The sequence below is a fragment of the Pseudopodoces humilis genome, chromosome 17 (genome assembly GCF_049639895.1).
Source record: "Pseudopodoces humilis isolate 2021_Gansu_Grassland_sample_001 chromosome 17, ASM4963989v1, whole genome shotgun sequence".
Taxonomy (NCBI): Eukaryota; Metazoa; Chordata; class Aves; order Passeriformes; family Paridae; genus Pseudopodoces; species Pseudopodoces humilis.
The window spans coordinates 7,336,752-7,357,802 of record NC_142216.1 but is presented as its reverse complement, the minus strand read 5'-3'; the positions used below and the strand labels follow the sequence as shown (position 1 = coordinate 7,357,802).

The 21,051-nt window shown below is 41.3% G+C and overlaps 1 protein-coding gene across 4 annotated transcripts in view; it reads left to right on the top strand.

Moving 5' to 3' along the window:
- Positions 1 to 806: 806 nt before the first annotated feature.
- Positions 807 to 21,051, top strand: part of CNOT6 (CCR4-NOT transcription complex subunit 6) — a 32,866-nt gene continuing 12,621 nt past the window's right edge. For 2 of the 4 annotated variants that reach the window (XM_088063577.1, XM_088063575.1), the window contains exons 1-3: positions 2,854 to 3,230; positions 15,429 to 15,542; positions 18,015 to 18,201. In XM_088063577.1, coding sequence (XP_087919703.1) covers positions 15,431 to 15,542; positions 18,015 to 18,201 — 299 coding nt within the window. In that variant the 5' untranslated portion in view covers positions 2,854 to 3,230; positions 15,429 to 15,430. Of the gene's footprint in view, positions 965 to 2,853; positions 3,231 to 14,185; positions 14,214 to 15,428; positions 15,543 to 18,014; positions 18,202 to 21,051 lie in introns of those variants that run through there. The other 2 variants (XM_005523545.3, XM_088063576.1) reach the window with 2 other exon arrangements.

Sequence of the window (21,051 nt, the reverse complement as noted above, 5' to 3'; positions counted from 1 at the left end):
ACCATGGATGGCACTTCCCCACCATCATTTCACTTGGCATCTCTCATCATAAACTCTTGTTGTACAGCGACAGTAGTAATAACATTTAATAAGAATGTACTTAATTTTTCTAAATATCTTGGTTTGCACCCAGTAATCAGTTCATGAAGAAAATGACGTTAGCTGCAAGCTGAATTTCAGAAAGGTGCTACTGGTGATTCTGGGGGACATTTCACAGTAAACATTGTTCCTGAGCATGTCACAGTGAAGGATCCGAGGGACTGGTTTACCATTAAAGACACGGACATACAAGAAATGTTCTGTTTTCAAAAAGGTGTCTGGCCTATCACCTGCACCATATCTGAGCTCATCCGCTTCAAGGCTGAGTTCCCCACTTGGGCTCTTGCAGGCGAATTTAAAAGTTCTTTTCCAAACAAGTAGCTATTCCCATTCGCCTTCCTTGGGCTCCTGCTAGGAACCCCTTCTCTGCCACAGACCATTTGCACTGCTTTCGAGCCTTACACCGCAGCCCACTGGTTACTTTCCCCCACTTTTCCCCCCGCCGCGTTCCTGCGGCCGTACCCCCAAACACGCTCCAAACTCCTCCCTCCGCATCCCCCCGAGGCCCCCCCGGCCCTGCCGCCCCCTCCCCGGCTCCCTCCGCGGCCGCGGAGCGTGCGCGCAGTGCGGGCGGCCTGGGCAGGTGGGGCGGAGATCGGAGCGGAGCGCAGGAGGAGGAGGAGGAGGAGGAGGAGAGGAAGGAGGAGGAGGAGGAGAAGGAGGCGGAGGAGGAGGAGGAGGAGGGGGGCCGGCCCGCCCGCAGCCGCCGCCGCCGCCAGCGCCGCCATGATGCTTGTTTGCTTTCAATGAGTGTGAGGAGGAGGGGGGGGGGAGCCGCTCTCCCGTCCGGCCCGCGGCAGGAAACAAAGAGCCAGGCAGGCGGCGGAGCGAGGGCGGCGGGGGGACGGGGATGCTGCAGCCACAGGTAGGGGCGGCCCCGGCGCCCGACCCGGAGCGGGGGGCTCTGCCCGGGGGGGGCAGCGCTGCGGGGGGAGTGCGCTGAGGAAGAGGGGGGGGGGGACCGGCGGTAGCACGGCCAGGGGGGACCCCCGGGCTCGGCGGGGAGCAGCCCCCGCGCCGCGTCGTTTGGAGGTGTCAGGGGGGGCCGAGGCCCCTCTGGGCGCGGGGGGATTCCGGGGGGGCTGTGCTGGGCCTGGGCAGCCGCTGATGCGGGGACGGCCGGGAGAGGCTCCGCGCCCGGAGAGGCGGCGGGGAACGGCGGCTTTCGGAGCGGGGGCGGCGGGGAGAGCGCTCCGCACCCCCGGGCCGAGCCCCGCGAGCGCCCACCGGCGAGCGGGAGGCAGGGAAGGAGGCTGGGAGGGAGCCGGGCCGGGCGGCGCCGCGCAGGAGCCCGGCTCTGTTTGCATCGGAGAGGCAATTAAGATAAATTAGTATAATGGCATCTGGAAGCCTGAAGTTGTTGTGTATTTTCGGTTTGTTGTTTTTGTTGGGTTTTGGTTAGTTTAATTTTTTTCGTTGTTGTTGTTATTATTGGTGCTGGTAGGTTTTGTTGTCTTTGTTGTTTTTTTTTTTTTTATTTTTTTTTTCCTCACCGTGCAATTTGAGTTTAAAATAATTAAACAAAAGGCCGAGGGAAATGACATCAATCGGGGGAATTGCCCGTCCACCCTCCGCGCACGGCGCCCCGCGCCGCTGCCTCCCCGGAGGCCGATCCGCCTGGCTGGGCGCGCACCGAGGGGCGGCAGCGCTGCCTGTCAGCGGCGCCCTCCGCCTGCTCCGGAAGGAGCCGCGGCAGCCGCCCGCCCTCCCGTCCCTCCCCGCCCCGCCGGCAGCGGGAGCCGCGGCCGCGCTGGCGCCGGGGCCGGGGCGCCGCTCGCTCGTTCCGGCGGAGGGAGCGGCGGGGCGGGCGGCGGCCCTGAGTGGCAGCGGCGGCGGCCAATGCGGGGCCGCGGGGGCCGTGAGTGGCAGCAGCGGCGGCCAATGGGGAGGCGCGGGGGGCGGGCGCGGGAGGCCGCGGGACAGGCGCATGCAGGGATAAACAGAGGGAATTGGGGCGGGGGGCGCCGGGGCTGGGATCGGGATTGTAGCGGTCTGTCCGTCGTTCCGTGTCCGAACGGGGTCGCTGCCTCGGCTGGGGCACGGGGAATGAGTGCCTGGGCTGCCTGCGGAACCGCATCGTGCGGGGGAGCGGGCGGTGGGCAGCTCTCGCACCCCCCGCTCTGTCTTGGGGCTCACAGGACAGGCTTTCCTCCTCCAGAATTTTATGGAGAGCGATAAGCCTGGGATTAGACAAGGTTTAAAAAAGGAGATACTTAATGCACCTGTCTCTCTCGTGGTATCTATGGTGAACACATATTTTATCCGCAATTTTTCCACGAACATTAAAAATTCATAGGAAACCTACTAGGTTGTAGTCCTAGGTTGGACTCGATGATCTTAGAGATCTTCTCCAACCTGATTCTGTGCTGCTTTGCTTTGTGTAGTATAAGTATATTCAAAACAAATGCAGTAAGCTGAAGGTTTTGTTGGTTTTTAGTTTATTTTGCTTTTTGTTTTTTTGTTTGTTTGTTTTTTAATACAGCCATCTGTATTTCCACAAATGCATAGCAAATTGTATTACTGAAAATAGAACTTTGTGGATGGGTATTTGCTTTGTAACTAGAGTTGCAGATTGCCTGTTTTTTCATTTGATTTCTGGGGCTTTTTTTCATAATCTAGATTTCGCCACAGTGGGTAGCTAATTCAAAATCCAAGGGATTAAGAAATACCTGTGGTATTTGTCTGGCTTAAATACAAAGATGTGCAAGTGTTGACTGGTAATTGTATTGTATCTTGCGTTTTTTTTCATTCTAGAGCAGGTCTCGTAATTGGGAATTTATCAACATTTCCACTGGGGTAATTTTACAGGATTATCCGCCCTCTGTTCTTCCTGCTGGTTCATCTGGACTCCGTGGAGTTTGCTGCTAGCAATGGAGCCTTCTGTGGGGGTTTATTCATGCTATTACTGAAATGGAGCCCTTCGCATTTGGATTAACTCTTTGTTCACTTTTCACCTGAATCACTTGGATCAGCCCATGTTTAAAAAGGATCCTGCCATGCATCTCCTTTCTGTTTGCATTCTGAAGTTGAACTCTGAATACAGTCTCATGTTCAGGCTGTTTATTGTGCTTGAATTTTAGAGGAAGAACTGAAATACAAAGATAGATGAAACTGTAATACTGCCTGGGCAGGTAAATACATCTGACATTTTATACATGAAGACTTGAGAACATGTTATGAAGGGTCACAAACCGAATGACCACAGTACCTTTTCAAGATAGGGCTGTACTAGATACTAGAAAGACCTTTTAACCAAGTGCAATGTTTGTGATGGAAACCGCTGTCTTTAAAATGGTTCCAAGGTTGAGCAAACTAAAAATTCTTTCCCAAAATATGAACAAAAGAATCCATGTTTGAAATCACGGCTGTATAAACAAAAATGGTTCTGTTAATCTATTACCAAAAATACTTAAATATCAGTGTTTGTAGTGCACTGTGCCATACTGTTTGGTTCACCACCATGCCAGGAGTCCATGTGGTGAACCAGAATTCGTCCATCTACTTGTGCAGTCCCTGTTGCAGAGGCCCTGGTTCTGCTTGCTAACAGACTGTTGAGTTTTAAATTATTATTACTTGGTTTTGTCATGTCCTTTTGGCTGTACACTAGTGTACGTGCAGTTTGACTGTTATATCCTAGTCTCAAATGGGGCCACATTAGGCAAAGATGCTACACAGAATATTTAGGAATGAGGATGCCTTTCAGTCTTCAGAACTGAAGGGATGTACAAGAATTGACACTTATTTCTATAGGGGTTTTATTTTCAGGAAATACATATAGTATTGAAAGATTACAGTTGTATATGGTGGGCTTTAAAAAGCTGCTGGTGACCTTAAAACACCACAAGAATATTCACAACAGACCCAACCAACCGCCAGATATTAGTCCTAGTTGCATGGGGCACAGGTTGACCCATGCCCAGTTGCATACAAAGTATCTAGGGTTTTCAGTCTGTATATTGAGGTTTTACACTACTTCCCTTGTCAAAATACTGACATTACTGATTCCAGTCTAAATTTAGCCTTCTCCATGGTGTATTTTTGAAAGCTTTATGCATAAATTGCTCAAACTGAGTCACTGCAGGGTTTAATCTGTTTTGTTCCTTCTAAAGTGTTTGTGCTTCACATTTGGAAGTGTGATTATTGTACAATACCCTGCAAGATTATTAGCATTGTGTTAAGTGACATAATTTATGTTCTTACATTGAAATTGGGTTGTACAAGTCCACTCAACAAGGCAGTCTTGGCATAAGCTTGGGGACCTGCACTCACAATTCCTACATGGAGCAATTTCTGCAGCTGACGTCTCAAACAAGAGTTTACAAATGCTTAGGCAGGTCCCAAAGAAAAACCTGTTTAAATGCTTAACATGTACTTTTAGCTGCTAATTGCACTTCCAAGATGGTGCTTGTTTAAAAAAAAAAGATTGGCAACAACTCAGTTTTTCCTTTTGTAAGACTGCAACATGAATCCTTTCATTAATGCCTTGGAGGCCTTTTTTCTAGTGTATGAATCAAGGAGGGACTAGGAGCAGTAAATATATGCAGTTGTTTATTTTAGAACTAAAATACTTGCTGTTAGGATTCCAGTTTGTGCTACAAGGGAGATCTGCAGGTAGAGATTGATTTGACTTTAGTTTTTTTTTGACTTGGAATGCTGTTGTTATGTGGAGGCTGCCAACTCAATGTTGTGATCACTGCTTGGATATTTGGATGGCTCTCTTGTGCATTTTAGTTCATGTTGTTGGTATGCAGCCTTTATTCTGCAAGTGAAGTGGGCTCCTTACCTGAAGACCTTTCTAAAGTTTTTGTTCCATTTTATAATCTCCAAAGCATCCTGTGAGCTTCCCCCTTTCCTTAGCAAGGCAGCAGTTTTAGTTGGAAGATTGGAATTTTCCAGAACATGCTGAAGCAATTTGAGTGATGGATACTGTCATGAGGGTGCAGCATCTTGCCATGGTTAGGAGATCAGGAATATACAATAATGTCATATCCTGCATGTTACAAATAATATGCAGCTTTATTGCTTGAGCTATTTTGGAGTGTATTGATGGGTGAGATGTAGATCCTGCACATTGATCTGACCTAAATGCTTCTCCTCAAAAGCATCTCTGTGCATAGATCAGTTTGCAAAGTCAGGGATCAGGAAAAAACTTGCTTCAGAGACAGATCTTTCATGTGATTTTTGCAGCAAAGGCCACGTTTAGCCAAGATGTACAAAGATGGAAGGCTTGAAACTAAACTAAAACACCACCAGGATTGGCTGTCAACCATCTGATGTGTATCACCCGTCAGAGCAAGGAAATGGCATCATAATGGCTGAATATAAAAAGTATTGAGAAATTTTATGCCACACTCTGACCATTAATACTTTTAAATGTTGTTTTAAAGAAGTTTTAACAATTGCTTACCCAACAGAGAAGTTTTGTGTGACAAAGCAAAGGTCCTGTGGATTAAGAGAAATTTCAGTGCAGCATTAATCACAATTCATCTGCAGAGTATTTTCAGGAATGAGAGCTTTTAGGAACAAGTAATAAGTGTGAAGAATAATTAAAACTAGTAAGGAATCCTGTTTTGATGAGGAACATGATGAAAGATCTGCCTCTGGAGATTTGCAATGGCCAGTCATGGCATAGGTACTTTCTATATAGGGAACAGTGGACTAGATCACCTCTTGGTTTCTTCTGATGTACGTCAGGATTTCTCTCTGGTAGCAGAATTTGGAAAGCTGCTACTTTGGTTGCTCATTAAATCCACATCATCCATGTCAGTACAGCTGTAGTCAGAGTAATGCTCAAAAACAGTCAGTGACATGGCTGAGCAGCGATACTTGGTTATTAAAAAAAACTCCCAACCCCCACAACCTCTAAACCCCATTTCTTAGCTGATTTTTGGTTTTCAGTATTGTCTCACAAACAGCTGCATCAACACAACTGAAAGAGGTGATACAGTGGAATATGGGGACAGGAAAGAGGTCCTGAGTTGGCTTTGCCGCACAGGAGCGTGGTTGTGGAAAAACAATTTCAGGCTTGTTGGTTAAATTTGAAGTAACACCAGTCCGTGAATAATTTGCTTGCTGTCAGGATGTGGCTAGGTGGGTAGAGCATCAGCTGTGCAATGGGTTCTGTAACATCCTGACCGTCAGTTAGTTTAGCAGCTCTTAATACTGACATGCATTTATGTATCTAGAAATGGTGTTCTAGGAAGGCAGAGATTTTTGGGTTTAGATACTGACATCTCTTGTCAAGCTCAAGTTCAGTTCTTTAGCAGGAATGCTGAAAATGAGCTCATGTCCAAATTTCATTTAAAGTAGCTGAGTTCTCTCTTACTCCTTAGTTCTGTTGTAAGACTAAGAAGTAATGTTTTGTGTGGTGACTTTTGGTTTTCCCCCATGAAACAACATAAGTGTGGTAAGCATTCTGCAGACACATAAAGGAAAACGTGGTAAGGAACTTGTTGGTGCATGTGCCAGTATTTAGAATAGCTTACTGAGTCAGACCAAGATAAGAAATTTTGCACTAGGTCCCCTAAATAAGAATCAATATTCCATATATTGTGAACAATCATAACTAAATTGTCAAATATGATTTGATACAACCAGTGGAGTGGGAGTTGTATTATATTAATGTTTTGGAGTGCAAGACAATTCTCAGCTTTCTAGAGACATTTGTAGGTGAAGCTTTTAAGCCTTGGTCTTTCTGCCTACATTTATAAAACCTGAAGCTAAATGTTTTACAACACAACTCTTCCTTTCTAAAGCTGGTCTTTTAGATTCCATCTGACTTGTACAGTATACAATTCTGTAATGCAATGCAGTTTATTTAAATTCTTAAAGTAATTAGTGAACCTGACATCTCTTTAATATATGGGAGTTTCAGAACACACTAACAGAATGTGCAAAAAGCTGAAGGCTGTGTAGTACTCATTAACTAGCCAATGTGGTTCCCAGGGTACCAGTTAAGGTCAGTCTTTGCTTTGCAATTTGGTTTTGTGTTAGTGCTTGTTTTGTATACAGCAGCCTTTTACTATAATCATAATTAGATGCAATTTCTGATAATTAAGAACTGTTCTAATCATCTGGACCATGTTTGCAACATTGAGAACGTTTGGACGTTGTATTTGTAATGATTATATGTTGTGCAGGGTAAGGAGTGGGGAGGGTTTTTTATCATGAGTTTGATAAAACAGGTTTGTCTTGGAGGTCTGTCTAGAAGGTGGAGCTGTCAAGGACCTCTGTCCCCAATTGTGCCTTTTGTACTCTGACCATTTTAGAGTTCTCTTCTGAACCTAAACTAGTTTTGATAGCGGCTGAACATGGAAGTGGCATTTGCTTCTTTGCATTAGTGAAATGATGGTAAGCAAGTTTTTCACACTATGCAAGGTTTAGAGGATTACATGTACATCATTGAAATACAGGGCTGCAAATTGCTTATCTGGGGGAAGTTGTAATAGGCAGGGGTTGGGAAGAAAAAGTATAAGCTGGGAAAATGACATCCTCCCTATGCCTACCACTGCCAGCTGGAACCAGGCAATTTGCATTTCTGTAAACAATTAGTTATGAAGGACAAAGAAATCTTAATTAAATTTAAAGTACCTGCAGGTCAAAATTTAATATGCCCTTCTTAAAAATAGGAAATTACTGAGTTTTGAACTTAACAAAATTTAAAGCCTGTTCTAGTCAGTGCTCTCCAGTCTAATGGAGCCTTCCTGATTTGAAGACAGCAAGTAAATCCTTTGACATTTATGGCCTAGTTTATCTGAACCAGGATGCTTTGCTTGAGTTTCTGGAGGGTTATGTTTCATTTTAGTCAGCTTTGGCTAGATTAAGGGGTTTGCTGAACCTTAACAGCTTTATAGATTTTTAAAAGAATATTAAAGCATTTGTCAGCTTCTGAGTTTTCTCTAGTAGAACTTACATATGCAAATTCAAATAACTCATCTGATTAGAAATATTCCAGATACACTTACATGAATGAATGGATATTGACTTAATGAGTATCTTGAATTTATTATTATACATGTTCACATGCATGTTCACATCCCACAGCATTATCTTAAGTCTGAAAAAGAGGAAGGGTAACTCGTGGGTTTGTATTGGCAGTCATGTAAAATTACAGTTTTAGAAGTCCTCAAAATAGGATGGAGAAGTATTACATCCCTGATGAAGCCATTAAATCTTAATAAGCTAACAGCCACTAAAATGTGATCTTAGCAAGTGAAAAAGTACTTGGAATGAATCAATTGACTTTCTGTTGACTCAACAGCTTTTTTTATAATTTTAATTTGGATTATTCCAACATTAGCTATAAATTGGGTTAAAGGGATCTTGACACTTTCCCACATGTTATAGCTGAGTCTTCTGGGAGTGGGGTGTGTTTCAGGAGTTGTCCTTGTGCTGCTGCAGTTCTGCCTGTGCCCACAGCTGGTACATGGCATCCCTCCCCACACTAGGCAAAAGGAAATTTTGAACTTACAGCATTGTGTTCTGAAAAATTCAGGTGTTGGCCTTCAGCTGATTTCCCAATTGGATTTTTCCTAGCCTTATTTTTTCAGTACCAAATACTTACTGTAAAAAAAACACTTGGCTTTTTTCAAATGAAATGCCAAGAGTGTTTGTACTAGCCTACAAATAATAGGTGTTTACACAACAGACTTGATATTTGCCTTGAAGTAGCATACTTCAAGTAGGGAAAAAATAAATATGTGGTTTCTTGCAACACTGGTGTTTTCTTGTATATATTTCAATAGAGGGATCTGGTTCATGCTTACAAAGTTAAATGTAAGGTTGTATTTCAATAGATAAGCAAGCCCATAAATTTCTGCTTATTCAGAATATTTGTGATTTTAGTTCTAATGTACTCTAGTATGGATATCTCAATTCTGAGGCAGATTTAATTATTTCTTTTTTTTTTTTTTTTTTTTTTGTGATGACTCACATCTGCTTTCCTGAATTTTGGTTTATCTGCTTGTATATTGTAGCAAAATATATTTTGCACTTATGTTGCATGTTACAATATACTGTAGGAAAACATATTTTGTATGAAATATGTGTAACATAAATGTATATTGTATACTACATTGCAACAAAATGTACATTATGTAGGAAGTCATGTTTTAGAGCAGAATGCAAGTATTTTTCTATATTACGGTGTATACCTGCTAGTAGTCGGGAAATATAAAACTACAGGCATATATTAAGATTTTTTTTAAAAAAAAAAGCTTCAATTTAGTATGTTTTGAATAAGACATTTATAGAAATAAGATAACATGAAATTTAGAAGGCTTTTTAGGAACAGTATCAGGATACAGAAAAGGTATTCAAGTCTCTAGTTTTATATCTTAGGTAGGTGGGGTGATGCCAAATCATTTAAAATAAGAATTTAGCTGAAATACTTTAAATGTACTTCACAGGGCACCTGAGGTTTAGCTAGGATGCATTGGGTATTTGTTTACTTTCCTCATCCTGGTATCTTGCCCATGAATATTTTCCATCAGTTTCCAGTATTGACATCACTCTCAGGTTTGTTGTCCAGGCATGGAACGGGTTGAGGATAAATTCAGTCATTGACTCAACTCATTACATCAAGCGTGTAAATTCTGCAGGGACTGACCTTTATCATAAACCCTGTTCAAGCCACTGTGGCTTTTCTGTGAGGAGGTGTCCGATGTTGCACCTTGTCATCCTGGCCAGGGACAATGTTGTTGCTTATTGCCTGTACTTCAAGCTGAAATGTAATTAAGTTCCCATAGAAATTTATTACTTACTGGGTAAAGCACCACTAGTGACAGGACAGGGAAAGCAGCAAGCTTGGTTCATGTTGGAAAAACACTTTTTAAAGAAAGGCTAGTGAGCAAATCTGCAGTTTTATAGTAAAACTGAAATACATCACTATGAAATTATCTTAAAGATTTTTTTTCTGAAGTGTAGTAGCTCTCTTTTAGAGGTACTTCTGTTCCCTTTGAAGAGGGTCACTGTTTGGAGTTGAAAGCAGAAATTCCTGTTAATCCTAATAAAGTTCAACAGTAGAAATTAACCCTTTCAATACAGGTTAACACATCCGATTAGCCTATACATTGCTAGACCTGCTGCAGCCTTAAGTTATCTAAAAACAATGTACTTTGCCTTCAGTTAGGATTTCAGACTTTGTTCAGTGTTACTGTTTAACTGGGTGAGGGTAATTGGAAACAAGAGTTTGCTTCCTGCTATGGGAGAAGAGATTTTGTGCCAGTGTGGTCAGAAGTGCCATTATGATGGTGTCCTGACTTCAGCAGCATCAAATCCACACATACGTTTCTGCTATACAGGAATAATAACACAAGAAGCTAATCTATTTCAAATATGTATTTTTTTCTTCTTCTGCCCTTAGACAGTTTAATTCTCTTCACCAGCTCTTTTGTTATCAGACAAAAGTCAGTGCTGATGCAAGAGTGAAGTGGAAATACAGGGTCTTGGGGAGGAGGAACTGCAGCAGGACCAGCTTAGTTCTCCTTCATGCATTGTAAAACCACAGTGCAAGTGGTAGAGGGTGTGGAGGATCCTTAATTAACTTTGAATTCAAAACTGACCAATCAGTTTAAGAAACATTTATATTTGTGGGGAAGGTCATTGGAACCCATTTTTAAGTGAAACTTTGGATTGCATGGAAAAGAGCTTCAGGGTTAAAGGCACAAGGTTACAAAAGAATGGTCTGGGGTGAGCTTCCAATTGAGGGTTTGGAGAGAGAAAGGGAAAAAAAGTTTCTCATATGTGCTATTGTTTTCTTATGAAATCTTTGAGCAACTTAATAGATTGCTTTCTATCCTGCTACTTTTCAGCAGTTGAGAAGTAATTTATTTGGCAAGTAGTATTGTACTACATCAACGAATGGAAAATATTGTCCAATTGTCTTGTTACTTCTTACTTTATTAGATCTAGATTTGCATTGTTTATTCACTGTTTTTAATTAAAGTAGCAAAAAGTTTGAGTAATTTTGCACTTGATCAGGTGTGGTGCTATTTTGTTTACTTTCCCCTTCTGGCTATCTCCTGATCTGCATTAGTGTGTTAGTGACAAGTAAAAGCAAGTAAAGGGGGAAGAGGGGAAGTCAAAAGAAGTCACCAACATGTCTTAGGAAGTTTCAGAAGCAGAGCTGTAATGCTTCAGCATTGTGATCTTGAAGTATTTCTAATAGTACTCCCAGATTTGTAAATGAGTTTTATAGTTTCAACTGATCCAGTCAACTATTCTGAAATAACTATTTCCATACTTATTATGAACTATGTCTGAACACTGTGTTGCTCTTACTTGTTCATCATTTTCTACACAGTTTTAGGATTCAAGTTTTCTTTTCCTAATTTAAAGATGATGTTTTAGAGGCAAACTTGATATCTACATCCATAGTAATAGTATAAAAGATTGTACTTGGCCTACAGGAGTTGTCCAATACATTTAGTCTTGAAATGGAGTTAATTTATCATGGTATTGTAGAAAGCATTTCAGAAAGTGAAGAATTGCTGCAGTATTGGGGTGCTTAAAAAAAATAGAAAATCATAATCTCCAAGTATCTGCTCACCTACTTATTTTGTTTAAATCTTCCTTCTCACCATCTTCCAATTTCACAAAAATGGCAGAAGGGTAGAACAGAAAAAAAAGTAATCATCTTTCTCATCCTGTCACTCAGAGCAGACTAATTTCTTCATTTTGAAGACATTTATTGGTAGTTTCCATAGTCACCTGGAGCATTAACTACTTCATTGTCCAGCTTCTGCTTTGCACGTGTCCATAGCCATGGACACTTATTCCAAATGTCTTGTCAGGCAATGAGCTGTACTCTCTCTGTTCTACAGGGAGCAGTGTATCTAACCCAGCCTGGCCTCCAGGAAGTCATTTTCCAGGCCACCAGCTCCTCCTGACATGGTGCCCTTGGTGGCCCTGGTGCTGTGGCTGGGAGTGCAGCCCAGGAGCTCATGGTGCTGCTGATGACACTGTCATTGTTCAGGACAATCGCAGCTCAGCTCCCAGCCCGGCTGTGTGTGGCCTGGCTGCAGTCATGCCTGTGATCTAGAGAGACAGGCAGCACTTGGGGCAGGTGCAGCTCAACCTGGCAGCATTTGGCTTTGTGTCCAGTGGTCTGTTCCGAGGGAAGCCAGAGCTCCATCACCCACCTGCTGCAGTAGGCAGCTTTGTCAGCTCTCTTCCAGCAGGTTGCCCTCCCTTGACGTAACAACCTTTGGGTTTTTTCCTTCTCTTTGTGATCCCTGTCGCCCTTTCCTGAAGGGACTGTCGGTCCCTGCTGCCCCTCACCCTGTCCCAATGCCTGTCTTTCAGTGCCCTCTGACCCTACAAGGTTTTAGAGCAGTGTCTGCACTGGAGGCTGGAGCTCTCATTCCCTGTGTCAGACCCTGTGCGCTGTTGATCCCACTGGCCTTGTTTGGCTCAGTTTCTTTGGGGTAAGGGGTGTCAATTCTATGTGGGGGCTGAGTGACCCACAGTGGAAGTGGGCAGCCACACTCAGTACAACTCTCAAGCTCTTCTGTTTTTACATATATTAAAACGACAATTGTAATAACCTGGTACAAGACAGTAAACAATTTTGTTTGCATTCAACCATATTTTAATGTCCTTTTTATTATATTTATGTTGTCTGTGTGTTCCTGGCATCCATGTCATATCTTTGTTATAAAGATTTTCTCCTTTACAAACTGATTTACTGTATGCAATAAGAACCTAACATTAATGGTGCTTCCACCATCTGTGTTGGTACAAGTGAAAACTACGGGTGGTATAAGCTCTTTTGAAAATTACCATGATGATTGTTAAGAGCTGCAGTTATCAATGGTTCTAAGGATTCTAAGGATAGGTTCAACACTATTATATGGGTCTTACTAAAAATTGCTTTAGTCTGACAAAACTCTATCACTTAATCTGATGTTTACCTCAGCTTTTATGTTTTACTGTAGCGGCTCAGCAGGTGCTAAATTTGGGTTTGGGGAGGTGGAGAAAGGAGACAGTAAAAGAGACTGATTTTCTTGAACTACTCCATGCTGTCAGGTTTTGAAATACAATTCAAGGTGTTGTGCTTGTGTTTCATGCTGCACTGTGAGATACAACCCAAATTTAGCTTTCCTGTCAGTTCCTGAGAAACTCTGAGTTCTGGCTGATAGATGAAGATGTGCTAATGCCTGGTGTGCCAGTATTTTAGATGTGGCTGGTGGCAGTGATGCTCTTGGGCAGCACCAGCTCCTTCAGCCAGGAGGCTCTCAAGCATTTGCTGCTTTTTTGGCACCTGGTAATCCTAAACAGCAGGGACTCATCCTCTGAGAAATGCTGCAGCAGTGAGGGAGGGAAAACCATTGAGAGCAGAAGCTTTATTGAGGGGAAGGGTGGTGCCATGGAGCGACAGGGGGTGCAGGATCACCTGGATCCAGTGTTAAACCCTCAAATTCTTAAATCTCTAATTGTTTTAGTGTACATTAACAAAACCCACTGGTAAAGTATGTCATCCTCTTCTCTAGCAGTGAGCAGTGATACACTGCTGGTACCAGGAAAGCTGTTAATTAGTGCATGTGATTGAGTGTGCTCTGGGGAGCGTTCATGTTTCTGTACTGAATGAGATTTCTGTCTTTGCTATACCTCCTTCTCAAAAAATTGGAACATATTTATTAATTCAAGGAGAGGCAGGAAGAGAAAGCAGTAAATGTCTGAGAAAGGTAAATGTTTCCTGACAAGCTGGAGCATTCCTACATGGTCTTTGTGAATTATATATAATTATACATAGAAATTTCAGAAGAGATGCTCTGATGACATTATTCTGATTTATATTTTTGCACCAGTTGCATAGTTACTGCAGGGAGAGGTTAGGCTTAGGTTACCTTTCTGGAGATAATAATCCACTCTCCTCTCATTTAATTAGTGAAGTTTGATGAAAAAAGTGTTACACTTGGTGATTCCCACACCCTGGTTACTCAAATGCCTTCACTCTGGAAGGAGCCTCACCCAGCTGCTATTTATATCTGATCCTTTTACCCACAATTCACTTCTTAAAGGGGAATTTCTTTTCACTGCAGAAATCTGGTTTTGACCAGCAGTGGGAGTGGGAAAGGAGGAGTTTGATTTAGTAAAAGAGCTGTTATATTAAAGTAAGCATGTGATACATAAAAGCTTTATTTTAATTAAGATGCATAGTTATCAGAAAGTTTTTGGTGTATTTCTGTGTTTTGTTTGACATGCAAAGTAAACATTATTCATTAAAATCAGTAAACAGATTATAAGTCTGGTTGATATTCTTATATACTAAGAGTTATTCTTTGATTATTTTATATGACAACATTTTTCAGTTAATTCCAGGAAGTAAAATAATGAGAAAGCCTTAAAAGACTTGTGGTAGGAAGATGTCCTTAGAAATTTGACCAGAATAGCTGCTTGCTTATTGAGTGGGTTTGGGTAGTATTATAATATTGCTATGTATAATATTGTAATGTATTTTACTGAATAATTGCATAATATTACTTGTAATGTGTTTTTAAGTGTGATTTGAGCCAGCATTGTTTCATTTCTCTATTTCATATAAATTGATTTATAGCTTGCTGTTGTTGGAGAGGAATGTTTGCTTCTCTGCCATGGTGCATGATTGAGTATGGTAAAATGGACCTAGAAAAATTATTCTTATAAAGTTACCAGGAATGATGTGAAAAAGAATGAGAAAAATGAAGTTAAATTTCAGTATTAAATACCTGGCTGAAGAAAGTGATAGAAATATATACCTTGGGTACAGTATTTTCAGGTTGCAGAGAGTAGGGTGAAGGTTGGTTTAAAACCTATCATTTTGCGGATTTAAAAAATTGAGGATCTTTTTGAAACATTAATTCTTTTCTTGATGCTGATTTGTGTGAAAAGAATTGCAGTAAACCTGGAACTGCTAGGTAATCAGAGTTATTAGAAAATGTGTTCTCTAGGAGTATGAGAGATCCCAGTGGTGGTGATCATCCCTTTTGGAAGTTTCATTGTTGAGGAAACAAGTACTTGTAGTGGGATGTGTTGGTTTTGAGGGACACACAACATAGCCACAGAAGGTGGTGGGACACAACGTTTAAACTGCTTTGCATATTTTGCTAAATTACTGGGGGTGGGGAGGCTGTTGTCTGCAATTCTAGGAGCATTAGGAGTCTCTGTTTTTCTATTTTATAGCAGTGTTTCCCATTCAACAACATTTATAAAAGGGCACATTATCTGTAGCTTTGAAAAGTATTTGGTACAAAAGTCTAGTATGAAATTTAACTGAGATGGGAATTGCCTTCTAAAGAATTCTCAGTATATAATATCCCAGTTAATCACCTGCCTTTTGGTTTCAACAGGAATGCCCAAGGAAAAGTACGATCCACCTGATCCACGGAGGATGTACACAATTATGTCCTCAGAGGAAGCAGCCAATGGAAAGAAATCACACTGGGCAGAGTTGGAAATAAGTGGTAAGAAACTGAGGCATGGTCCTGCATTATGAACTCACTGCAAGTAGTGTGGGCTTGGACAAGTCTGGGGTGGTGTTACCTGTCCTGAGGTGAGGCAGCAGAACACCGGGATAGCAGCTGGGGGTGTGTGAAGGGAAGAGCTGGGGCTGGGATAACACAGGGAGCTGTAGGAGGGGTAAGGTGGGGCAAGTGGGAAATCCCCACGTATAGGAAAGTTGTCAAGGTGAGGATATGGATGTGAGCTCTTGTGTTTTAAGGAGATGAAGTGAATGAGAGCATGAATTTAAGATCTAATTTGTCAGTGAGAAGTGGGTGAAGTTGAGATTGATCTACAGTGGTATGTGTTTACTGTAGGTAATTTAACAATGAGGTATTAGTCCATGAAGCAAAAGCTTTCTGTTTAAAAGCAGTTGTAAATTTTTCTTTGTTCTTAAGATTGAAGACAAACACCAAACCCTCTACAATCTGTGCAAGCTTTGAAAAACTGTTGGACTCGTGAATCTTTTCTGAAAAATAAGTTAATGCTCAGAATTCATAAGCATGTATTTCAACTGGTCAACCAGTCTCTTGATTTGTAGAGTAAATCCTGAGTCTGCTACAAAATATGTGTTTACAAGGAAATTCAAGCAAATATTTTAAGAATTAAAAAGTTATTTTGTGACATTTTAAACTTAGGCTGTAATTTTGTGTAAATATGGAGGTTCTTTAAGCAGCTAAGATTTAGAAATAACTGTTCAGTAGAGAAATTTATGGGAGAAGGACTAAACAAACAGTTCTTCAAATTGTGAAGAATCTTTCCATCCAGTTCACTGAATCTGTGCCTTGCTTGCAGTACCACGTGCCTCACCATGTGAGTAGCATTCTTTACTGAAGGTTACAGATGCAGAAACCCAGTTAAATGCTGCTTCAGGAATCGGCATTATATATCAGCATTAGGCTTGGAATCCTCTTGGACATCTGCTGCTCTGCATAGGAAGTGCATTAAGTGATGGCTCTTTCCTTTCATGCCTGGTAATCTCACTACAGACTGATTCCCGCCAAGGGAGGTGCTGGAGTCCAGAGCCTGGATCAGGGATGTTGATTGGAAATCCTTTCAGCTGCAAGGCTTTCTGTGATCACAGTCACCTGTTTGCATTGGGGGTGGGGGAAGAGGTGATAATTCTGTTTTAAAAATGCAAAGAATTAACAATTTGTATTTAAAACCTTTCAAAAGATTCCTTAACGAGCATTAGAGGAGCATCAATCCCTTAAGAACTGTATGCATTTGCCTTGCAAAATAAAATGTGAAGTGCTTTTGTTTCATTAATGTTCACGCTGTCCTATCCTTGCAAAATACTTGGTCGCATAATACAGAAACCCACAAACCCATGATCTCATTTAAATCATGTTTTTTCATTGCAGGCTTTTTCATGCACCTTGTTTTGTTACAGCTCACTGGAAATTATATCAGTATTAAACATTTTGCTGCCAGGGACTGAGTCCCAGATGCTCATGTCTCAGTGTAACCTTCCCTGGGCACTAAATATGAATTCTTATTTTGGAGAAAATCATTTAAGGAAAGGAATTGCAAAGTGTGTGTGTTGGTATAATATTAACCAGACTGTTGTTAACCTTGATGTGTCACAGTGGGAATTTTAAGGTTGTTCCAGCCAACTTTATGCCTTGGAGACTGGTGTTGGTGCTCATAATGCTTTTGGTACAGTGAAATGATTTATGTAAATGAAAAAGGATTTACCCCTGGAGGAGAAAAATCTTGGAGAGAAGAAATATTTTGAGACCTTCAGATGATATCTCACATTTCTTGCATGTGGCAGTGTAAAAATCTTGGTTCTGTCACACAAATCCATGTTTCCGCCCTTCAGTTTATACAAAAAATCATACCTTTTTTAAAATATCTGGCAATAGTTGATACAGCTTTTAGTTGAATGCCAGATGGAAATCCATGTTCTCAACTAAGCATCTTAGTCACCCTAAATATAGTGTTTCTATCTGTTCTTGGCTGGATTAATGCCATAGAGTAAAGATTTTTGGTTTGAAAGATGTGCGGAAGTAAGGGATGAACCAAAGCACTGTCTTTCATCTCAGACATAAACTATAATTGAAAAAAATCTGTTTCTTACACCTCTGTAAATGATAAATTCATGGTCACCTAGTTAATATGTTTTGTCTTGTATGGAACTAGATAAAGGCAGATGTTTAAGCCTTGAGTATGGATTGGGAAAAACAACCTCAAGCATCCTTGGCAATATCTTGCAATTTCTCACACAATGACAAATTTTTCATCTATAGAATAAGTGATTAATGGAATTTATGTTGAGTAAAATAATAATAAAATAATAAAACCCACAAAAAACCCAGAAGCAAAACTCCCCCTCAAATTTCCCTGCCCTGTTCATACTTGAAAAATGTACTATTATTGCCAAATCTATGTATTTTAAATGTTCTATTTTCTCTTGTACCTTTCTTCCACAGGGAAAGTGAGAAGCTTAAGTTCATCATTGTGGACACTGACCCATTTGACAGCTTTGCATCTCAGTGACAATTCCTTATCCCGTATTCCTTCAGACATTGCCAAGCTTCACAATCTGGTATATCTGGACTTGTCCTCTAATAAAATTCGCAGTTTACCAGCAGAGCTCGGAAACATGGTGTCACTCAGGTATGTAAATCCTAGCAGGAGTTAAAACTGTTCTTTTATTATCTTTGTAGCAGCAGTTCAAATTTCAGCATAAGTAAATTCCCCTTTCCTCTGTTCTTATCTGCCTCCCTGAATGCTTGCTGTGGGCTGTGCAGCTATAGCAAGTACTGGCTTTCCTGTGATCTCCTGTTCTGATGTATGACAGCACAGAATGAGCCTCAGAAGTGCTTGGTTTGATGGCAATCACCCATTTTATATTTTTCCAAGTCAGATTTCCTCTCAGGCATTTCTTTCCAGATTCTTCTACAAATCTTTTATGTGGTGTTTGTCTCAAAGAGTAAGTGAAGCACCAAAAAAAATTGCTTTTAACTCATTGTAAGGTAGGAAAAAGATCAGATTAAACATTTCTAATAGTGTTAATTACAATATTTTCCTCTTTATTCATATTTAGTATTTACACTTAACAATAGTTCTTGTTCTGTTTATTGTATAACAGTTGCAACATATCTAGTATCATTGCCTCCCCACCTTTGCTGTGATGTAACTGCATTCCTGTGCAAACTGGGGAGGAGAAAAAAATGTTCTAATCACAGCTTTTTGAGGTTTTTTTCCCTTCAGTTTTGTAATGGCAAGATGTACAAAGTTAGCATGGAATGAAAACTTTTGGAAGTGAAATATGAATAATGATGCCTATTTAGATTATACTTAAGGCTGCAGCATTTTACTTTGTAAAAACACTGTTATGTAAATATATAAATTATTTATATAAGAGTAAATATTTACAGGCAACAGTGTTTTGCCCTTGACCCAAAGGAAGAGCCTTATTTTAGGATTATTAGACAGTTGCCAGTAATTACCTTCATTGCTATTAATTTTGTTGATATTTCTGAACAGCTTTCTCAAATCCAGAAAATACAGAGTCTAAAAGTAACAAGAATGTTATTATAAGTAAAGACAATGACAGAGAAATGGACTGCCAGCACAGCTTTCATGAAACTTGCAAAGCAAGTGTGCACATAGAAATATCTCGCTGCATTTTTCCTCCCCTTTAGAAAAGTCCGCTCTGTTGGAGAGGATTAAACTCGCTGATTAAATTGGTGCTAAAAGCTCAAATTCCAGAGCAGTTCAAGTCTCAACCTTGGAGGCTGAGCAAAGGGACCTTGCTTTTTGAAGCATAATTGGCAGCTCTGTTTTGTAGCATGTTGTATAGTTGCTTTCAGCTGGAGAGGAGTCTGTTCTGAGCTCTAGTTTTTTGCATTACTATTTCAATTAAAAGCAGTTATTAGTAACAGGTTTCTACCCTTCTTTATCCAGTTCCTTGGATATTTTGAGCTAGCAACCCTAAATTTACTGGAATAGTCTCAAATTCATCTTTGTACTTCATTAGCCTCCTTTCAGTCTTTTTCTTTTTAAAACATTTTTGTAAATGTAACACTTGTGACATGGAGATAGCTTAGCAGTGCAGAGTCATCAGTAATGTCAAGTCATTATGCCTTCTTCCCAGCACTTCTGATTTATTCTGGCTGATTCTGTGAAGCTTCAGCTCTTGTAAGTCCTAAGTTTCTTCTGAGCAGAGGAGGGTAAATCTTGTAAATGTGAAATATGTAGCTAAGGTCTAGGATCACATAAGCTTTCTATTTATGTCCAAAAGGCAGCACTTGAGCCCAGATCTCTAGATGTGAAAAGCTGTGCATGAACCCACTGTGCTTCTCAGTAGTTGCAGCTGCTCCATGGTTTTTTTTTTCACTGTAGTGAAAGTGAAGAAAAACCCATAAGCACCTTCTATGTGAGAGCACATTGCAGGTCCCAGCTGGGCTGGGGTTTTGTGTTCTAGGCTGGCTCTTGCTGCAGACACTTCCCCTGGATTCTGGGAAGTTGTTCAAACCAACGGTAATTCAACCGTGGGCATTGCTGATATCCCGACCCACAGAAATCATTTGTGCTCTCAACACTGAGAACTGATAACAGCTCTCCCAGCTCCCACATCTGGAGCTCTGGGTTTGGTCTGTACTGTAGAGCTCACCCAAGACTCCGTTTATCTAGCTTTTTACTGCAAGTAGTTGAAAAAGATGTCAGAGCAGTAGGATTTCTGATCTTGGCAGAAAAAGGAGAAAAAAAATAAACAGTGTAACATTATCTTGGAAAGCTGAAGTATTAAACAGATTCTCTTGATATGCTTGAAAGAACTTGAGCGCACCCCCAGTACATTTGCGGATGATGCAGAGCAGGGTGGAAGGGTTGATCTCTGGAGGGCAGGAAGGCTCTGCAGAGGGATCTGGACAGGCTGGACCCATGGGCTGGGACCAGTGGTGTGAGGTTCAGTCAGGTGAAGTGCTGGGTCCTGCACTTGGGCCACAACCCAGCAGTGCTCCAGTTTGGGGGAACAGTGGGAAGCTGCCTGGTGGAAAAGGACCTGGTGGGGGTGGTCAGCAAGAGCTGAACATGAGCCAGGTGTGCCCTGATGGCTGAGAAAGCTGATGGCACCTGGCCTGGATCAGCAGGAGCAGGGCAGTGGCTGCCCTGTGCTGGGCATTGCTGACTCCACACCTCAAATCCTGCAGTCAGTTCTGGGCTGCTTATGACAAGAGAGACATTGAAACCCTCAAATACTGTTCTATAGAGATCCAAAGAGTTAAATTAACTCTTGCCCTCCAGGTTTCCTTTTTTTCTTCCTTTTTCTTTCCTTTTGGTTGCCCAGAAATACTTGTCAAGTCTCTAGGCACCAAATTCTAAACACTTTGGAGCAGCAACTTTATACTGATTGATTCTATGAAAGTTTTCATTGCTTAGTGGGAATTCATTTAGGAAAGTAAAAAGTCTATTTTCTTTGCCCAGTTTGTTGGGATATTAGAATTCAGGACATGAATTCTG